General features: G+C 40.3%; 2 protein-coding genes across 2 annotated transcripts; both read left to right on the top strand.

The window, feature by feature from the left end:
- Positions 1–300: 300 nt before the first annotated feature.
- On the top strand, positions 301–3,373 carry LOC137945245 (alcohol dehydrogenase). The gene is made up of 9 exons (XM_068791027.1): positions 301–512; positions 786–922; positions 1,462–1,508; positions 1,650–1,975; positions 2,061–2,143; positions 2,267–2,342; positions 2,590–2,747; positions 2,839–3,000; positions 3,082–3,373. Exons 1-9 carry the CDS (start codon positions 476–478, stop codon positions 3,196–3,198), a joined length of 1,143 nt encoding a protein of 380 aa, XP_068647128.1. The 5' UTR covers positions 301–475; the 3' UTR covers positions 3,199–3,373.
- A 1,869-nt stretch (positions 3,374–5,242) lies between these two features.
- LOC137945364 (auxin efflux carrier component 6) lies at positions 5,243–8,750 on the top strand. Its single transcript, XM_068791228.1, has 7 exons — positions 5,243–5,670; positions 5,969–6,603; positions 7,105–7,309; positions 7,402–7,487; positions 7,574–7,731; positions 7,826–7,902; positions 8,212–8,750. The coding sequence occupies exons 1-7, from the start codon at positions 5,243–5,245 to the stop codon at positions 8,276–8,278; spliced, it is 1,656 nt and encodes a 551-aa protein (XP_068647329.1). The 3' UTR covers positions 8,279–8,750.
- Positions 8,751–20,938: the final 12,188 nt, after the last annotated feature.

Genomic DNA, 20,938 nt, shown 5'->3' on the forward strand with positions numbered 1-20,938 from the left:
AAAGAGATGTTGAGTTGCAGGATGGAAGAGGGAAAATAGAGGATCAAGAAGAGAAGCAAGCAAGCAGCCATGTTGGGTTGCTGGATAGAAGAGGGAAAACAGAAAGATGGAGAGGAGATGCATAGCTAGTAAGATAAAAGAGTTATTTTGAGGGAGACTGTTCCCATGTATGCCAATGGGTCAGTTTCTAATCTGACTCTGTTCAAACCCATCATAGGTTGGATTTTTATCCCCTTTAAACTTGCCTCTTTTCCCTTACTTCATTCTTTTTCTTTAGATTGTCATTTGGCAATAGAAAAACTGGAGGCGGCCATGAAACAGGAGGCGGTAACCCAACAGAAGGCAGTTGCTGAAAACTGCTCGACATACCTCATGTCATGTATCAGCCACTTGTTTATTATCGTATAAATGCACCATTGGTCTCTGTCTCTCTTCATCAACTACTCTTATCGCGCTTCTCAGACGGTGGAAAGAAATGTCAAGTACTGCTGGCAAGGTTATACGATGCAAAGGTAGAAGAAATACTCTATTCTGATCATTTTCTCTTGTTAGATTATCCATTACGAAAAGTTTATCTTTTAGATTAATCGTTAATGGGTTGTTGGTTTTCTTAATCAACATCTTCTGCGTAGATTGCTCTCTGTACAGTTTCTGTGCTCTGTCTATGTTTTCATTTTTGTCCCTGTTCCTGATTTTGTTCGTGGGTTTTGAATGGGTTTAATTTTATAGCCCTTCGCCATATAACCTGTGGTTGGTATTAGTAATCGCCAATTTTTTTTTTTCAGCTGCCGTCGCATGGGAGGCGGGGAAGCCTTTAGTGATCGAAGAGGTGGAGGTGGCCCCTCCTCAGGCAAATGAAGTCCGATTGAAGATTCTTTATACCACTCTCTGCCGCACCGACGTGTATTTCTGGGAGGCCAAGGTAATCAAATCTGTAACCCTTTCTTCATACAAATAGTTGTCTTTTACTCATCGCAAAGATAAAAAAATAAAAAACATGGCAGATTGTAGAATGATATTTTTATCATCTGAAAACTTTCGGTCCCCAAATGTTGCAAATTAAGATTTATGGGTTTTTTCTCTCTAACAATGAACAACAGCTACACGAGATTTATTATTAATGTTCTTGTAATACCAAATTTAAAGCACAAATCTTTATTCAATTTCAGATCAATTGGGTTTGTTGGAGACTTGATCGAGTAAAACAATCGTATAGTGTTTGTGTACTTGTTCTGATATCTTATGAAATTAACAAATGCTGCAGAACTTCATGAAAAACCTTTTACTTAATTATGAAATATTGCTTTTATAGTGAAAACAAATGCAATTCCGGGAGAAGTTTTTAAACGTTATCTACTCAGGAAAATTTCTATCCTGTATTCATATCTCCGTGTTACTCAATTTTCCTATGGTTGGTTTTGGATAACCAGAAACTGATGTAAATTGGGTCCAATCTGGCAGGGTCAGACACCATTGTTTCCTCGCATTTTTGGCCATGAAGCAGGAGGGTATGCTGCTCACACAGCAAGATTCATTTTCTGCATGCAATCATTAAGTTCATGAGAACCAAATCGTTGTTTCATGTGGTGTTAATGAGGATGATCCATTATATTTACTTATGTGATCCAGTGTTTCTTCTGTGGCTCTAGGATTGTTGAGAGTATTGGAGAGGGTGTGACAGATCTTTCTCCCGGTGACCATGTCCTCCCTGTTTTCACTGGAGAATGCAAGGAATGTCGTCACTGCAAATCAGAGGAGAGCAACATGTGTGACCTTTTAAGGATAAACACTGACAGGGGAGTAATGATCAGTGACGGGCAATCAAGATTCTCAATCAATGGAAAACCGATTTACCATTTCGTGGGGACTTCTACATTTAGTGAATACACTGTTGTGCATGTGGGTTGTGTGGCAAAGATAAACCCAGAAGCTCCTCTTGACAAAGTTTGTGTTCTTAGCTGTGGGATCTCAACAGGTGAACTACATATATCGTCCCATTGTGGCTTCATAACCCTGTTTTCGGAAACAAGAATTTTACTCAATTTTTGGTTGTCTCCTAGGCCTTGGTGCGACATTGAATGTTGCCAAACCCCCAAAGGGTTCAACAGTTGCTGTTTTTGGCCTGGGAGCAGTCGGTCTTGCAGTGAGTTTCCTCCTCTTCCTTTCTTCAATTTGTGGCAATTATGGTGACTATCTGCATAAAGAGTTTCGTGTTCTTTCCCTTTTTCATTTCCTGATTTGTTGAAACTTCCACGACAAATTTTAGGCTGCTGAGGGAGCAAGGCTTGCTGGGGCTTCAAGAATTATTGGAGTTGATTTTAACTCTAACAGATTTGAAGCAGGTATACTCTGGTAACCCACCTTTGAGAATAGAGAAGTGTGACTCATACATCATTGGTTATCTAACTTCATGGGAAATAGTATCTGATGGTCATTCTGTTTCTCTCATTTATATGCCTCCATCTTGAACTTCAATTCTATGTTCTTAACTGTAATTCTCACTTCTGAGAACTTCTATTTAATGATCTCTTGATTCATCACAGACAATGTCTAATAACCATTCTGCCTCTCTTATCTATGTGGATTCAGCTAAGAAGTTTGGTGTGACTGAATTTGTAAACCCCAAAGACCATAACAAACCAGTCCAAGAAGTGCTTGCTGAAATGACTGATGGAGGTGTCGACCGGAGCATCGAATGTACAGGAAACATCAATGCTATGATATCAGCCTTTGAATGTGTCCATGATGTGAATCCCTTCTATCCTTTTATAACTTCTATACGTGCCCATTTTCATCCCAGTTTAGATTAATAGTTGCTCACCAATCTGTTCTTCTCAGGGTTGGGGTGTTGCCGTGCTAGTGGGCGTTCCAAAAAAAGATGATACATTCAAGACTCACCCCATCAATCTTCTGAATGAAAGGACACTTAAGGGCACCTTCTTTGGAAATTATAAACCACGTACGGACCTTCCAACTGTGGTAGAGAAGTACATGAACAAGGCATAAACCAATCCCTGCCATTGCTTGTTGCTCTGAATATCAGTATTTTCATGTCCTTACCCCCGCCTCTCTGTGGTGCAGGAGTTTGAGCTGGAGAAGTTTATCACTCACTCGGTCCCCTTCTCTGAGATCAACAAGGCTTTTGAGTACATGCTTCAGGGAGACAGCCTTCGGTGCATCATCGCCATGGACTGTTAAGGAAGCGAGAGGGAATGCTGAAATTAGATCCAGTTGCTCTGCATGAAATTCTGGATATGAGACTTGGCTGCTGAGTATGTAAATAAGAGTACCTGTCCATACAGGTGTGTTTTTGTTTCAGGTCTCTGGTGGTTTGTAAACAGAGTTTGATAAATAAATGATTAAGAACAATGCTATATATTTAAGTTAAATAGAAAAACACCGATCGGCTGAGATAGCCGTTGATCGGATGGCTGAGATGGCCATTAATCGGATCGAATGGTTGAGATAGTCGTTTTGCATATTTTGTATCAAATAGTTTTTCGTATTAGATCAGTCCTAGAAAAGATGACAAAATGTTAAAAGAGTGGAGGCAAGCAAGCATAAATCAGGGACTAGATGTGATTTGTGAAGTGGCTTTCCAACCTTTTTTAGGAAAGGACAAAGGGATGAGGGAACATGGCCAGACAGCCTTGAGGCTTTCCCGCCAAAGTTAGACTGTCCTTCGCTGGGGCACCTGCGTCCTCAAGCTTTTCCACACCCTTTTTAGTTTTTTGCAGTCTCTGATTACTGATGCAAAGCTCTGCTCTCAAACCAGACCCTATTCCATCCCTGACTAATCGTTTGGTTTAGTCGCTATTCTCGGACAATTCAATACCTGCAACCAGTGGCTAATACAGAACATGATGATACAAGATCAGTTACTGAGTCACCCAAATAATACTTTCGGTGGAGTTGGACGGGGGAATTGATAGGATCAGACCTGATGCACCATGATTGCATCGTCACTCACAAACGAATCATAAGAAATGATAGTCCCAAATCGCAGGTGTCAAGAAATCATTCATTTGAAGAAGATAACATTAACAAAAAGATCCAAATGGGGGAAAGTCTGAGCACAAGAAGATTTGTAGCAAAGAGTGAAGCAAGTAGTTGGTGAAGGAAAGGAATCATACAATTGTAGAGAAAAAAAAAAAGGCTTGCTTTTTCTAATTTGTTTTGTTAAAAAGCTTCAATGAATTAGGGAATAACAAAGTATAATCTGACTTGTGGGAGTCTAATTAACGCTTTACGCAGAGTCAGAACACGGATAATTGACGATCATGAGAGGATTAGAGAGGTTAGAGAAAAACGCAGTGAGAATGGTGTGTGATTTTCTCTAGTAAACTTCTTCTTCAAAATAGTGAATGATTGCAACGACAGAAGGACAGGACGTAGGCTAACCGTATAAATATTGTCTTTTCGTGCTTAATTGTTTCTTCTTCTGCGATTATTACTGTTCTCGATAATATTGAATTAGGGTGTCTAATTCTCAACGGTCTTTCTTCGGAGAGCTTTGGATTGATGCATTCATATTCATTAGTAACATTGCGGCAATGTTTTTAGATAAGTTTTGTGTTTATGTCTAACAAAGGTAGTGGGTAGTGAATAATTGTGCCTGCTGCAACGGAACACATGACAAGGGAGAATTGGGGACATTATTGTGAACATCAGCTAGTGGGATCACTAATGTCACAGGTAGTGCCCTCATGGTAGGTTAGCAGATAGGCAATGGGACCAACCGGCACCGGCATGGGCACATCGTGAGGGTCCCGCCGGTGGAGAGGAAACCTTCATTATTGACAGTAATAAACCCCTTCTTTTTGTCCTTGTGAGGCACTCTAGAACTTGTACACAGGCCTCACGTGAGTATAATTAACCGAGATTCAATTATTTTTATCCTAATCAATCTTAATGCACCGTGAAAGTTCTCCCCTGTCATGGTTAATTTCAAATTTGATGAGTCGCATTAGATCCATTAATGGACAACCTGAAACTTTGGTTTCGTGTTCTCAATTTCTCTCTGTTAGGGTCTTTATGTAAGATCACTTAGATAGATATTACTATATAAGCATAATAATACCTGTCTCATATGAACATCAAACCTGTATCTCCTTCTCCCCTCCCCTTCTCTCTTTACTCTTTTCTCTCCTGGAGATTTTTCTGCTCTTCATCTCTGAGCTGCAATCCATACCACTTGGTTTGGCTTCCAAGGGTTGCTCGCAGAGCAGCACTAGCCTCAAAGATGATAAGCTTAGATGACTTCTACAAGGTGATGTGCGCCATGGTGCCCCTCTACTTCGCCATGTTTGTGGCCTATGGATCAGTCAAATGGTGGAAAATCTTCTCCCCCCAGCAGTGTGCCGGAATCAACCGGTTCGTCGCAGTTTTTGCCGTTCCGGTGCTCTCATTTCACTTCATATCGAAAAACAATCCTTACCAGATGGACACAAAATTCATTCTGGCTGATACTCTGTCCAAGGTGATAGTGCTGATGCTGCTCACCATATGGGTCATCTTCTCTAATGGAGGTTTGGATTGGATGATTACCATTTTCTCAGTTGCAACTTTGCCCAACACTCTGGTGATGGGAATCCCATTGCTTAGAGCCATGTATGGGGAATTCACTGAGAGTCTCATGGTGCAAGTGGTGGTCCTCCAATGTATTATCTGGTAATTATAAGGCTTTTAAGAATATGTTGTAGACTGGTAGAATCTCAGACTGGTTTAATGGTGCCCAACCTTTTGCAGAGTTTGAGACTAGTTGTCCTCGCCATGAAACTGTAAAATGTAGCTTTGTAGGCTTTTCAGGGCTACGTAGTTTTCATTGAAATGGTAGACATACTAATTTCTACAGACTAAAATGCTTGTCGCTTAAAGACGACGAACGAAAGATTCATGAATTCCCATAAACTGGAGTCAGAGAAATTTCAACTTCAAGGTATTTATTGTCGAGTTCATCTTCTTTCAGGTATACTCTTCTCCTGTTCCTGTTTGAATACCGAGCTGCAACACTTTTGATCAAAGAACAGTTCCCAGGAACCACAGCGGCCTCCATCTCCAAATTCGAGATCGACGGCGACGTGATTTCCCTCGACGGACGAGACCCACTTCGGACAGAATCAGAGGTCGACACCAACGGCCGGATCCGTGTTCGCATCCGCCGCTCCACCTCCTCCGCCCCGGACTCCGCCCTCTCCTCCAAAGCGGTCACTCCCCGCCCTTCAAATATTTCCGGCGCAGAAATCTTCTCCGTCCACACCCCCGGCCCACCACACGACCTGCATCACATCTCCGGCTGCGACCTAGCCTTCGGTAACTCAGACCTCAACTTCGGATATAGGCCCACCAGCCCTCGCCTCTCCGGCTACGCTTCCTCCGATGCCTACTCCCTGCAACCTACACCAAGAGCGTCGAATTTCAACGAGTTGGACTTAAACTTCGGAACGACGACGAATACCCCGATCTGGGTTAGGTCCCCCGTGGCCGGACGGGTGTTCCGGCAGTCTTCCCCGGCTCTTTCCGGGGTAAAAATGGTGTTGCAGTCTCCGGGGAAGTATCAGGATGGTAGTGGTGGACAGAGACAAGTCGGGAAAGGTGTTGGAGGTACGTAATGAAAAGCGTCAGCTTTTGGTCTGTTTTCTAGGGTTTCGTTTTGGACATCTGGGTTCTGTTTGTGCCCTGCTCACAAACATTACTTTAAAATAATAGAAAGCAACAGTTCCATGTGTTCTGTAAACTGTTCTGTTGTCAAGTTACTGTTACCCGATCTGGCCTTAGGGCTAAAACCAACCTCAGTCTCTTCGTGTAAATAGAAACTCTTATGTAAGGCAGAATTGGGATCTGAGACAGGCATTTGCAGTAGCTGTTTAATTTGTTTATGCTTTTCGACTGCTGGAGTGACTCCCTTTGATACCCACGGCTGTTCCACTCTGCTTTTTCTCTCACTGTTCTCTCTTTTCATTTTCTTCCTTTTCTTCTTTTTTTGTTGAGTATCTCTCTTTTCATCAAAGTCCCATTTGATCAGAGGTTTAGAGCTAAATTTGATGATCAAAAGTTTCCGCAGAAGGATTCTTAGACTCTCTCTCTCTTAAATATTGACGACAGAAAAGGAAATGAGCTTCAGGAGCACCCCAAAAGCTCCTGCAACAGAAGAAGATGACACCCAACTGGAAGATGATACCAACCAAGAGATGCCACGAGCGTTCGTCATGCTGAGACTGATACTGACCATGGTAGGAAGAAAGCTATCGAGGAACCCTAACACTTACTCCAGCATCTTAGGCCTTCTTTGGTCTTTGATCTCATTCAAGTAAGAAAATGAATCAGTACTTCACGGTGGCTTCAGTTATTTTACAACATTAGTAGCAGATAATGAGATTTTTTATTCACTGAGGTGAGCAGGTGGAATGTGGGAATGCCGAGTTTGATAGACAAGTCCATCAAGATAATCTCAGACGCTGGGTTAGGGATGGCCATGTTCAGTTTAGGTAGATACTTCTATCATATGTCCACGCGGGCTTTTGAAAAGAGAAAAGCAATGGAAATTTGTCTAACCGAGTGAGAACAATATCAGGTTTGTTCATGGCCCTTCAGCCAAGGATGATAGTTTGTGGAGCTAAAATGGCGACCATGGGGATGGTAATCCGTTTTCTATTTGGTCCCATTTTAATGTCTGCAGCTTCTGTAGCAGTCGGATTAAGAAGAGTTAGACTACATGCAGCCATAGTTCAGGTACTGTCTTCTTCATGAAATTAGTTTCGATGTTTAACAATTTTCCCACTTCTGCTATGCAATATTTGATGGATTTCATCTTTGGCAACGACAGGCTGCCCTTCCACAAGGCATAGTGCCCTTCGTCTTCGCCAGAGAGTATGGCCTGCACCCTGACATACTCAGTACCGGGTTGGTCTTTTCCTTTCACTCCATTGAAATTGCTTTCACCACACTGACTTCTTTTCTGCACTATAATGTCCTATTTACACCAGCAAAAGTACTGTAAGATTTTACTAGGAAACTGGTTAGAATCTTTTGGAAACAAACTTAATCTCCTCCGTGAGTTTGGAAAATGTTTTTCTGTCTTCAGAAGGGCCATGCAAGTCACTGTAGGCCTCTGAAGAGAAAGCTTTCAATTGTTTCAGATATTTTTGAATCTTTCACCAATGGATCACAATACCTTCAGGACTTCACTGATTCGTTACTGTTCTTTTGCAGGGTTATCTTTGGCATGTTAGTGTCACTACCAGTGACCCTCCTCTACTACATCCTTCTAGGTGTATGAAGAAGACTTAGAGTAAAGACCAAATTGGAGCATCCAAGATTTTTATGTGGCTCCCCAACTGATAATCCTTAGTTAGATACACTGTTTGACAACCTGTCTAGCAATGCTACACAGGCGAAGCCACATCCTGCAAGCAGTCATCGTCATCCTCGTCGTCGCCACCGGTCGTGGCCGTTGACATGAAAACTAGTAATTAGGGTTAGCTGACACAAATGGGAGGAAGCAGTAGTGGGAAGGTAAGTGGTAGCCGAAAGGAAGTTTGGGCATCATGGCGCATGATCAGCATGGGAAAGACATATTGGAGAGTTCCTCTTCCCTTTGTTAGAATGATTTTGCTCAACTTTGCTTCATCTTTGCTCTTCCATCTTTACCTTTTTAAATACGCAAAAACCAGACTTTCTTGCCATCAAAGTCTTGTAAAGCCAAGAAGGTCCTCTTCTTTGCCCAGTTTCTGCGAATCTGCATTTCTTTGACTGAGTTATTAAAGAGCATTGCTTCTTTTATTTCAAAAGAGGCTTGATAATCATCTTGAATGATTAAGAGCGTTGAAAGATTACCAACATGGGATGTAGAAATGGAAAAAATTTTCCAATGGTGGCCTACATGCATTCATCTCCAACGACATCTACTAATTAACTAAATGTTGCACATTGATGCAAAAGTGATAAAGTTCTTCTGTATAATTAAACTAGAATATTTACTTTTATACCTGCAACCATGGTTGTTCGATAAAGGATTAAGTTTTCAAATATGACCTATTTCTTCCAAGACTATTTTAAATGATAATAATACTTAGTATCGTTTTGTGATTAAGCCTCGTGATTAAAAATATCGAGTATTTAAAAGAGGGTTGAAAGCTTCTCTTTTCCTCTTAATGTAAAGGAGACGCTAACAAGGGGCATGGGGCTCGAAGGCTCGCTCCGACCTCCCCTACTATAGGGCAAAAGAAAAAGCGGGAGAACCTCTTGCATGTGACCCCTCTCTTGTGTTAGCTTCTAGTCTATTAGGCATGATGAGGATCCCTTTGGAACCCCATGGAAAATAAAAGAAAAGGAGAATTTAATCATTATCTCATTTTCGCTAACTATTTTTGGGAATAATAATGGTTAAATTCTCATTTTATTTTCTTTTCTAGGGTTTCCAAACATACCCTAAAGGGAGTTTTTGTGTTATCGTAAAATATAAAACGATAGCAAAATGATTTTCTATTCGACTAATTTTTCCATTAAAAAAAAATTCTTCGAGTATTTTTATTACATTTATGCTACCATAGGAAAAAATATAGTTTACTACTATTTGTGCACATATGAGAAATGGAAGGAAAAGAGTTATAAATAATTTTATTAAACTATAATCAAATTTTAATTACCTATATACCCCCATAATATGATAAAATGTCTTATACCCCTTATATTTACATTAGTGCAAGTCACTAATGATAAATAAAATTAGCAATCTATATTAGCAAGAGATCCAAATTCAATGCCCCTACCCTATGTTAAGGATGCCAACTCAGTTGCTGACTCAGCCGCCACATCTGCTCAGTTTGCCAACTTGTCTTTACCTAATCGAGTCGTCCACCTCAGCATTTGGATCAAAATTCTTGCGCGTCTGACTCTAGATCAGAAGGTTGCGTGTTCGATTCACGTCGGGTTCAAATTTTGGAAAACAACGGATTTCAACTTTGAGCCTCCACAGTGGAATGGTCAACTCTCCATGTCAGCAAAATCTCTCCACTGTGGCTCTTGCCGACTCGACTTGTTCGTTCCTCGTCCTTGTTTCCATTCCAGTTCGACCCATCCAACACCATTATGTGGAGCTCCTCCACCACAATTGCTCTTTTCGACGCAATTTTACAGAGTCAACAAACTCCACAAATATGATTTCTCCTTCCGCTGCTTTGATTTCTCATTTCTACGCTTTCCTCTTCATCTGCACATTCGTCTTTGACTTCCACCGCCGCGTAAAATGGTGAGAAAATGGTGTCTGCCTGCGAGTGTTTTAGGATTTTAGGAACTTCCAAGTGTTTCCTGATGTGTCTACCTGCGAGAAAATTGTGAGTCATTGCATAAGGGCGAGGAAGATTAAAGTGTCAGAGAGTTTTCGAATCGGAGAGGGAGATGGTCGTGGCGGTGTTTGATTCGGCGATGAGAAGCAACAACAAGCTTCATATGTACAAGAGCACAAGTTCGGTGTATGAACAGATGAGAAAAGCAGGGATTTCACCGGATGCTTGGTGTTATTATCGGATAATGGAAGCTTACTAGAGAACTGAGGGTATTGATTATGTAATTTCTCTATTCCATGAATTCGAGAGTAGAAAACTCGATTCAGATGCATTCTCGACTAAGGATTACAGGTTCTTTGGGAAAGTCCAGGCGGCCTCTACAATTCTTCAAAGGGATGGCAGAAAGGGGCATTCCATACGATTCTTTCGTAAAGAATATGGATGTGGAGCAAGCAGAGAGTCTGTTTCTGAAAGCTAAAAAGAAAAATCCTAGTGAAAGATCCAGTGATCTTTCTAAATACCATATTCCCAATTGTTAATAGGGTGCCTTTTGCCCTTGTTCTAATGATAAAATTGGGAATATGCTATTCTCTTGGAGGTGAATTCAGTGAAATGCAAATAGGGTGTCCTCTCTACAAACTAAAGTGAATGCAGTGAAGAGCTACTATTCTTTTATTTCATTCTTGATAATTGTCTAGTGAATTGGTTCTAAAATTAAACTATGATTATCTGAGTTAATCTGTGTAGGCGTTGGTAGCATTTCTCACTCCAGATTCAGAATTATGGATGTTTAGTGAGTTTTCTGAAAAAGAAAGGGAAAAGAAACTCACTGATGGTGGACTTGATCTTTCAGGACTGGTGAATATAAGACGTGTCCATAGAGAGGAAAATGCCATCATTTGTCACCATTTAGAGTCTCTTCCTTTAGAGACATTGGATTCTCTGAGTCAATTATCTCTCCGACAAAATGGCAAATGCCTCTTGAAAGATGTTTCTCTTGAGTCAATAATGTCATTGCTCACATGCTTGGCACATAACAAAGTGCTTCTTTTCTTTTCAAGTAGTTTCTTGTGGTAAATTGTTAACAGCTGCCTGGCCTGAACCTCTGCTACCGATTATTCTAACGTCTACTCCTGTCAAACTACAATATCAATGCAATGCTATAAAAAGAGGAATTGTGTGTTGGTCTTTTCTTTTCTGATGAGTGGGTAATTTTGGTTCTAAATATAAGATACAGTACAACTCAACAGGGCACCAAATTATTGTAGACATACTATCAATGTCATGCCCTCTTCTGCTGATGTTCACTTTTTATGAACTATATAAAAGTAGACTCAACTGATTTACTTTGAAATCCATAGCTCTTTAGGTAGCATATCAACAGAAATGAACATAGGTCATCCACTATCTAGCATGCATGTTAATGCTTGAACGTTTGTATCAGTATTTGCAAAAATAAAAAAATAAAAAATTAACACTTAGTTTTACTAGTCGCAGGTACACCAGTAGATTGCACTTCTTTAGGAGTCCCTCAAACACTATTTTCTTCCTGATTTGGTAGCACTTCAGACTCCTTTAAAATATTGTGATCTTAGTAACTATGAATTCTACTGTAACTAAAGAATTTTATTTGTTATAAACTCATGGCTTCAATATCCTTCAAGTTTACTTTTGAATTTTGTAGGAAGAAAGATGGGAGAGATTAGGGTTTATAGACCCCTCTCTGCTTTTATAATTTAAATTATATTATAAATTAGATCCATGTCCTTGCAGTCCCTTAACCCAACTTGCTATAGTCTTGCTATAGTCCCTTAACACATGTTGTTTCAGTTAAACCATATCTCCTGATATGGCACAAATTAGAGGTCTTATATCCTTCTAAACCATGTTGTATCAGGAAGTTTTTTTCCCTTAGGCTGTGTGATCTTTATTTGAGCTCATGGAGATTTGTGCATTTTGCAGTCATCATGGCCTGAAAGCTACCCATCATCTTCCCATTCATCTTCATGTCAAAGGTTCAAAGCCTTATCAAAAGTTTGGTGTTGCTTCTATCCTTGTGCTCAATCTAGTTGCTGTTATGGTGAGGAGGTTCTTCTATTTGTCCTCTGAATATGTTGAGTGCCCATGTCTGACAAAAGTTTGATCTTGCTTCCAAACCAGTGCTGGGGAGCCAGAAATACCCTGATTTTGAAGCAATGTGTTGTTAAGTTGGTATATGAGGAGCTAGGTTCAGCTCGGTGTCACTGTCATTTCGTGCATTAGCTGTTGGAAAATGGAGTTTTTTTTTTTTTTAACCTTGGTCTCTTAAGGAAATGTAGAGATTATCTGCAGAGATTTGAAAGCTCTATCAAAGTAGATGGAACCTATTCAACTTGTGGTGAATCGCTGGAATTGAAAATGCTCACTTGGATCCAATTCAATATGTTGGACTCCAGTTTTAGAGTCCGCTTAGGTGTCCATCTCACTGCATATCTAAGGAAAAGATGAAGTTGCAAGCTTATGCAAAATTATCAAACTTGCTAGTCTTGAAGAAACACATTTTTTTACGCTTGACAGTTTTATAATGTGTTTAGTAGCATTTGGTATATCTTTATTTTGAGTTCTGATCTGCTATTCCATGTACTAGCCATGGAGTTTATATCCTTGATATTGCTACCAAAAGTGCGATCTCTGTTTGAATTTTGACTTTAGCATATGGTTGGACAGTCGGTACACAAGAACAACATGACATATGTAATTTGTGAGAGGTAAGATAGAGTAGAAAGACCTAAGGCCGTGTGGTCTGATGGTATTCTCTTTACAACCAGGAGCGTCAGGTCGCGACTTCGAATCGCGCCCTCTCAAAAAGATAGAGTAGAAAGGTTTTCTTGGCTACAAAAGTGGATATTACCATGTATTTGTATGTTTTGGATACTCAACCTGCCTGGGTATACATAGTTGTGTGTAAGATTATAGCTTAGTTCGAGTGTGTTGCTTGGTTATATTTTGGTTCAGCCAACGTTATCATATCTGGTGATGGAAACCATTTATTTCTTCCTTAGGGCACCTGATGCTTTTGTGTGCAGGATTTCACAACACCAGCAACAAATTTCTACTGCATTGACTATAAATGGCAAGTATGTAGTTTGTGCAAGTGAAGATTCTAAGGTCTTTGTATGGAGATACGACAGTGATTTCTAGCCAAGTAGAGGAAAAAGGATCAACATAACTAGGTCATATGAACATTTCCACTATTGAGATGTATCTGTGGCTATTTCATGGCGTGGCATCCTCCGCCTCAAAAAGTTTATAATAGCGAGCAACATCGAAGGAGAATCCGACACTGGTAGTTTTGTGTATAGATAATAATGATATGTGGTTAGTGAGGAGTATAATATTCAAACCATTCCTTGTTGTCATGTAATATCCAAATTGTAGAGTAAGAGCATATGCAAAAAAAAAAAAAAAAAAAAAAAAAGCAGAATAACTTAATTTAATGGATTCTTCTAAAATTCATTTCCCATTGGTGTTTCCAATTAATAAAGTTTTTTCCAAGTTGCAGACCCTCCAAAAATTAACTTTATATTACTGATCATGTAGGAAGTGCACTTTAAAATTTGGTTGTTGAGTAGCTTGGGCAAACCACTCATAAGACATTTTGTTTAGTATGTTAATATATCGAATCAACATGTCTTAATAAAATATGCATCATAGAAGAGGATATCAGGTTGAAGTAAAAGTAGTACTTAAGTTGGAGAAAGATTTTTGAATTGAATGCTAGACATAATTCGTAATCTCATTCTAATTGTTCATCATCATTGAAATTTCAATACCATGTCTCAAGTTGGAAACTCCCAAATTCTTTGCCGGCCTCAAACAACAATGGTGCCAAGGAACCAGGTTTGAAGCCTCATAATCCTGGGTTGAACAAAGTGAATAAGACTCAAATACCATGTAGTTACAAATAGGGGTGCCTGGCAAAATATGAGATCTTGCTCACACAAGTTGGAAGAGCACATCTGACTAATAAGAAAACCAAACTAGGTGGTTTTTTAGGCACTACAAAACAATCTTCTCCCACATTGACAAGTTTATAGATGTCTCATGATCGAATAAAAATCCAGTTACCAAACAAGGAAAAAGTGTGTGAATTTATTGATGGGAGAGGATGTGGCATACATAGAACAATATGTTGGAACCTTTCTCAAGGGAGTATAGTAATGAAACCAAAAAAGGCCGCTGAAACAAGCATGAGATAGTTGAACCATGTAATGCAACAATATTCACTTGAAGAGTTCTCTCAGTGATGCACTTTGTGGTTTTTAGTTAGGAGAAGGGAATCCAACTTCTTTTCACTTTCACCATCAATTTATACAAATTTACATTACAACCACCTTGTGTCTGCAGAATTTACATTCATGTTGCCAAGAAGGAACATCATAAAGAATCTAAACTATGAAGTTAGAACCTACCCTTAATTATTGATAGACCCCAAATTTGTTTTACTTACTCTAGGAGTAAACAGGATAATTAGAAGAATTAACAGTTGATTAATGATGATAGGGGTATTTTTAGAATTTTACAAATTTAAGTGGTTACGGGGATCGTGGGGGAATATTGAGGGACAACAGAGAGAGAGAAGGGGATTTTTTTTTTCTGATTTGCGCTTGGAGCTTGCTCAGGGAGAGTGCTGGTCTCTTGAATACCAGTGGCTATGTTCGCATTGCCTTGATTTCGACAGTAGATTTTTCGCACTTTCGTCTATCGTATTCGCGCAAGGTTTCATTTCAACTATCGGTGGTACATCATCGATATCGGGGGAGCATTGTCTGTTCAAGGTTGGTATTTCTCACAATTTCAACAGTGATTGTGCAACATTTCTTTCCCTTTTTACTAAAAAAAATTTTATTACTGCATCAGGGTATATCATCTGGTATCAAAGCATCTAGTCGATCCTCATGGCGACTACCAGAATGGAGTCGAGAGTGGATTCGATGGAGGGAATCGTGAGTTCAGTAAGGGAGGAGGTGAGCTCGTTGAAGGAGGAGGTTCGAAAGATTCCAACCATAGAGCAAGGGTTGACGACGCTAATAGGGCAAGTTGAATAACTCTTGCGCACCCAAGAGGAACTCACCCGGAATCTAGTTGCACAGAGTAAGTCGGCGACGTCGAGACAGGGGCTGAACTCGGCAGTGGGCAATAACTCAATCCAGAGAGGTATCAAAAATGGATGAGACGGTGGCGAGGTTAACCAGAATATGTAAGGTCGATTTGAAGTGCAACCCAGAAGGTTAGAGTTGCCAGTTTTTTAGGGAGAAGGCCTCGATGACTGGATTTACAGAGTTGAAAGCTATTTCTCGCTAAACCGAGTATCTCACGGTGAAAAACTGGAAGTTGTCGTAGTATGTCTAGGAGGGGAGGTGTTAAAATGGTTCAAGTATGAAAATAACAGGAGGGAGATCATGAACTGGGAAGAATTTCAGTCCTTATTGAAAAAACGGTTCTGAAGACGGCTCTCCTTATGAGAAATTTCTGCCGCTGAAGCAGGAGACCACTGTGAGAGATTACAGAAGGTGGTTTGAGGATTTAGCTTCCACGTTGGAAGATATTCCAAAGAAGGTGTTGGAGTCCAACTTTGTTAATGGGTTTAAGCCATAAATTCGGGTCGAGGTGAGGGTGTTGGAGCTCAATGGGTTGGGAAGAACCATGGAGTTGGCCCAAAAGTTGGAAGAGAAAAATAAAGTTATTAAGCATACTCGGTTTGGATTGGGTACTCCAAAACCAGCAAGGACCATAGTTGGGGGTAATGGGAGGACCACGACAATGGAAAAAATGACGAAACGTAGGATGGAGAAGAGGGCGCCATTCAGAAAACTCACGGAAGCTAAAATCCAATACCGGAGAGAGCGGGGTTTGTGCTACCGTTGTGATGAAAAATTCTCAGCTGGGCATAAATGTAAAAACAAGGATCTACAAGTGCTGATTTTACAAGAGCTGGAAGAAGAAGATATGGAGGATGGCGACGACGAAAAGTATGAACACCATGAATAAGAGGTTAGGACGGTTGCTCAAATAGTCGAGGTGTCGTTGAATTCGGTAGTTGGATTAACCCTTCCGAAGACCATCAAGATTGCGGGAAGCATCGGAGACCAACCAATCATCGTGCTCATTGATGAAGGAGCAACCCATAATTTTATTTCCACTACAGTAGTAGAAAAATTGTACCTACTTTTATCTCCAATATCAAAGTATGGCGTTCAATTGGGCAAAGGTACGACACTACCTAGGGAAGGAATTTGTAATGGGGTTCAATTAACTCTTCAAGGAATAGAGATCGTGGATGATTTTTTGCCTTTGGAATTGGGAAGCACTGATGTTATTTTGGGTGTACAATGGTTGGAGACCTTAGGAGGAATGTATACGAATTGGAAAACCCATGTTATGAAGTTTAGATTGGGTAATGAGACGGTAGTGTAACAGGGAGTTCCCTCCATGACAAAAATTTGGTTTCACTCAAGGCAATGATGCGTACTATCAAGCATGAGGGACATGGGGTTCTTGTGGAGTTGGGAAGTACCACAGTGGCAGCATCACAATCGAAGGAGGACACGACAGCGATGGTGAAGAGAGTTTTGACGAAGTTTGGGGATGTTTTTGCTATGCCCCACGAATTACCACCAAAACGGGAAAAGGAACATGCTATAAGTTTGAAGGATGGAGCTTCACCGGTGAGTGTTTGTCCATATCAGTACCCCCAAATACCAAAAAATGAAATAGAGGGATTGTTGGGAAAGATCTTGGCTACTGAAAAAGTACAGCCTAGCACTAGCCCTTTTTCAAGCCCTGTGCTATCAGTCAAGAAGAAAGACGAAAGTTAGAGATTTTGTGTGGACTATAGAACCCTTAACGAGGAAACTATTCCGGATAAATTTCCCATTCTAGTGATCGATGAGTTGTTAGATGAGCTTCATGGAGCACAAGTCTTTTCGAAGCTGGACTTGAAGTCAGGATACCACCAAATCAGAATGAAAGCAGCTGATGTACACAAGACAACTTTTCAGACTCATGAAGGACACTACAAATTCTTGGTCATGCCTTTTGGGCGTACCAATGCACTGACTACATTTCAATCCCTTATGAATGAGGTATTCAAACCTTTTCTCTAGTGATTTGTATTGGTATTCTTCGATGATATTCTGATATATAGTCCAAGTTGGAGTACTCATTGTGATCATTTAGAGGTTGTTTTGGAGAAATTAAAAGAACACATGTTGTATGTTAATTCTACAAAGTGTTCTTTTGGGAGAGAACATATAAAATACTTGGGATATATCATCTCGAGAGAGGGGGTCAGTTGATCCTAGTAAGATACAGGTTATGGTTGATTGGCCAGCACTAACCACACTTAAGGAATTAAGAGGTTTCATTGGTCTTACAGGATACTACCGAAAATTTGTTTCGGGAAATGGAGATATTGCTAGACCCGTGATGGATCAATTAAAAAAAGATAGATTTGGGTGGTTGGATGAAGCAACCGAAAGTGTTTGAGCGCTTGAAGAAAGCCATGACTACGGTACCAGTATTGGCTCTACCTTATTTTTCGAAGCTGTTTATTGTGGACACTGACGCTTCTGGATATGGGCTAAGGGTTGTTCTACTGCAAGATCAATGGTCGGTTGCATTTTTTAGTCAAGTATTGAGTGAACAAGCCCAACTAAAGTCTATTTATGAAAAAGAGCTAATGGTCATTGTGTTGGCTATTCAAAAATGGTGTCCTTACCTGCTTGGAAGGAGGTTTTTGGTGCGAACTGATCAACAAAGTTAAAAATTCTTGCTAGAACAACTTCTCGTTAGTGTTGAATATCAACGCTGGTTGGTGAAATTGATGGGCTATGACTTTGACATTCAATATCGATCGGGGGCAAGTAATAGAGTGGCGAATGCACTGTCTCACAAACCTGACATGATGAATATAGCTGCAGTTTCTGGGGTGAAATGGCTGGATATAGATGTTTTACAACAAGAAGTGGCAGCGGACTCATTCTTACAACAAATTCTCACACAGTTGGCAGCAGGTGACAAGGTCGTAGGGTTTCAATTTGACCATGGGCAGCTCTTTTAAAATGGTAGGTTGGTTTTATCTACGACTTCTGCCTTCATTCCAACCTTATTGCGTGAATACCACTGTACACCTATTGGGGGCCATTCCGGAGAGGTTAAAACAAACAGAAGAATGGTTGCTGACTTATATTGGCCAGGTATGAAGAAAAAAGTAATTGAATTCGTTCAAAATTGTGAGGTTTGCCAAAAGAACAAACACTTGGCAAGGTCCCCAACTGGTCTTCTACAACCTATTGATTTATCAAGCTGGTTTGGGAGGATTTGACCATGGACTTTATTGAAGGGTTGCCAAGGTCAGAGGGTGTTGATACTATTATGGTGGTGGTGGATAGGTTGAGAAAGTATGCTCACTTTTTGGTGTTGAGGCACCCATTTACAGCTAAAACCATAGCTGATTTATTTGTGAGACAGGTGATTCGACTGCATGGATTGCCCAAGTCTATTATTTCGGATCGGGACAAGGTGTTTATGAGTCATTTTTTGAAGGAACTCTTTCATCTCCAAGGGACTGATTTGAGACATAACACCGCCTACCATCCTCAAACATATGGTCAATCTGAAGTGGTTAACAGGTGTTAGGAAACCTACCTTCGATGTTTCGCTTCTGACAGGCCAAAAACTTGGGCGAAATGGTTATCCTGGGCAGAATATTGGTATAACACCAGCTTCCATTCCTCTACAGCTACCACTCCATTCCAAGTTTTATACGGGCGTGACCCTCCGTCCTTATTACACTATAAGTCCATGACAGCTACAGTTTCTGAAGTCGAACAGATTTTAGAGGAACAGGATGCGTATCTTGAAGATTTGAAGATGCAATTACTGCGGACTCAACAGAGAATGAAGGTCACGGCTGATCTTAAAAGGAGGGCTGAAAAGTTTCAAATTGGGGATCGTGTGTTTGTAAAACTCAGGCCTTATTGGCAATGCTCCTTGGCCACTCAACGCAATGAGAAGTTGGCAGCATATTTTTATGGACCTTTTGAGGTGGTGTCATGAGTTGGAAGAATTGCTTACAAATTGCAACTCCCACCATAGTCCTCCGTGCGTCCGGTGTTTCATTTCTCCCAACTTCATCGAGCAAAAGGAATACCATATTCATCTTCAATTCTTCCTCCACAATTGACTGCTGAATTAGAGATGTTGGTTAAACCTGCTACCATTTTGAATATGCAAAGAGTAGAAAAAAATGGGCAGTATGACAAATCAAGGATCTGACAAGAACTAACGATCCAACGAAACTCACGGGATTGACGGAACAGTCCAAACACCAACAAGAGAGAGCTCAACGCTCTCTGGTTTCACGGCGAAAACGAAGCAGACGAACGACGAATCAAATGTTTCCGTTGGGGATTTTCCCCCTTTCATTAGGTATTTAAGCTTTAGGTTTTCCTGTTACAAAATGGCCCATGGGCCCAAGATAATACCACCCATCCCATTAAGCCTAATCAAATAACCCTATGTACATATCCCAAATTATACAACAATTATGAACATAAATTACATTTAATATACGTTTTAACATATCGTAACACAGTAGCAGTTGGAGGTTTTGGTGCAATGGAATGACCTCCCAGAGTTTAAAGCCACTTTGGGAGGATTTTGAGGCAATGAAGCTCCATTTTCCAGCTTTCACCTTGATGACAAGGTGAAAGTTTGGGTGGGAGGTAATGATAGACCCCAAATTCGTTTTACTTACTCTAGAAGGAGTAAACAGTAGCTAAAGGATAATTAGAAGAATTAACAGTTGATTAATGAGGACAGGGGTATTTTTAGAATTTTATAGCTTTAAGTGTTTACGGGGATCCTGGGGGAATATAGAGGGATAGCAGAGAGAGAGAAGGGGATTTTTTTCTGATTTGCGCTTAGAGCTTGCTCAGAGAGAGTGTTGGTCTCTCGAATACCGGTGGCTATGTTCGCATTGCCTTGATTTCGATAGTGGATTTTTCACATTTCTATCTATCGTATTCGCACAAGGTTTCATTTCAACTATCAGTGGTACATCATCGATATCAGGGGAGGATCGTTTGCTCAAGGTTGGTATTTCTTACGATTTCGACAGTGATTGTGCAGTATTTTTTTCCCTTTTTACTGGAAAACTTTTGATTACTATATCGGGGTATATCAATTATCTGTAGCCTCTCTCTATAAAAGTTGATAGCTTCATTAACTCAAAACTCTACTATATTATCTCCACATTCTTCCACAATAGAATTGATCCATAATAACATTTCCTGCAAAAAGATATAAACTAACATCAAGAATTCAACACAGCACACGAAATAAAATGATAATAAAATAGAATTAAGTGATCCAAACTGGATTAGATCTATATATTGACAAAATTGGATGATATCGTGTTCCTCGTTTGACTTGAAGTATTGACAAAACAAAAAATTATTTCACTTGATAACAAGTCGAGAGAGCTCAATACACATTAAAAGGGCGGGAGAGGGCTCCCCCCACCCCACCACCACTCCCAACATCGGCCACCGAAAAGGCCTTCCAGGCTTTCACTAAGGCGGACTTTCGTCCCTGCCCGACGCTTGGGT

The sequence above is a fragment of the Aristolochia californica genome, unplaced genomic scaffold, assembly GCF_029961685.1.
Source record: "Aristolochia californica isolate CCGP_79_NKW_82.1479 unplaced genomic scaffold, dmAriCali1.0.hap1 SCAF_12, whole genome shotgun sequence".
Lineage (NCBI taxonomy): Eukaryota > Viridiplantae > Streptophyta > Magnoliopsida > Piperales > Aristolochiaceae > Aristolochia > Aristolochia californica.

Excerpts from the sequence above, each read along its gene's own strand:
- LOC137945245 (XM_068791027.1), top strand. The coding sequence starts at position 476 with ATGTCAAGTACTGCTGGCAAGGTTATACGATGCAAAG. Across the intron at positions 513-785 it reads CAAGGTTATACGATGCAAAG|CTGCCGTCGCATGGGAGGCG; the intron begins GTAGAAGAAATA and ends TTTTTTTTTCAG. Across the intron at positions 2,144-2,266 it reads TGGGAGCAGTCGGTCTTGCA|GCTGCTGAGGGAGCAAGGCT; the intron begins GTGAGTTTCCTC and ends GACAAATTTTAG.
- LOC137945364 (XM_068791228.1), top strand. The coding sequence starts at position 5,243 with ATGATAAGCTTAGATGACTTCTACAAGGTGATGTGCGCCATGGTGCCC. Across the intron at positions 6,604-7,104 it reads AGTCGGGAAAGGTGTTGGAG|AAAAGGAAATGAGCTTCAGG; the intron begins GTACGTAATGAA and ends TATTGACGACAG. Across the intron at positions 7,310-7,401 it reads TGGTCTTTGATCTCATTCAA|GTGGAATGTGGGAATGCCGA; the intron begins GTAAGAAAATGA and ends TGAGGTGAGCAG.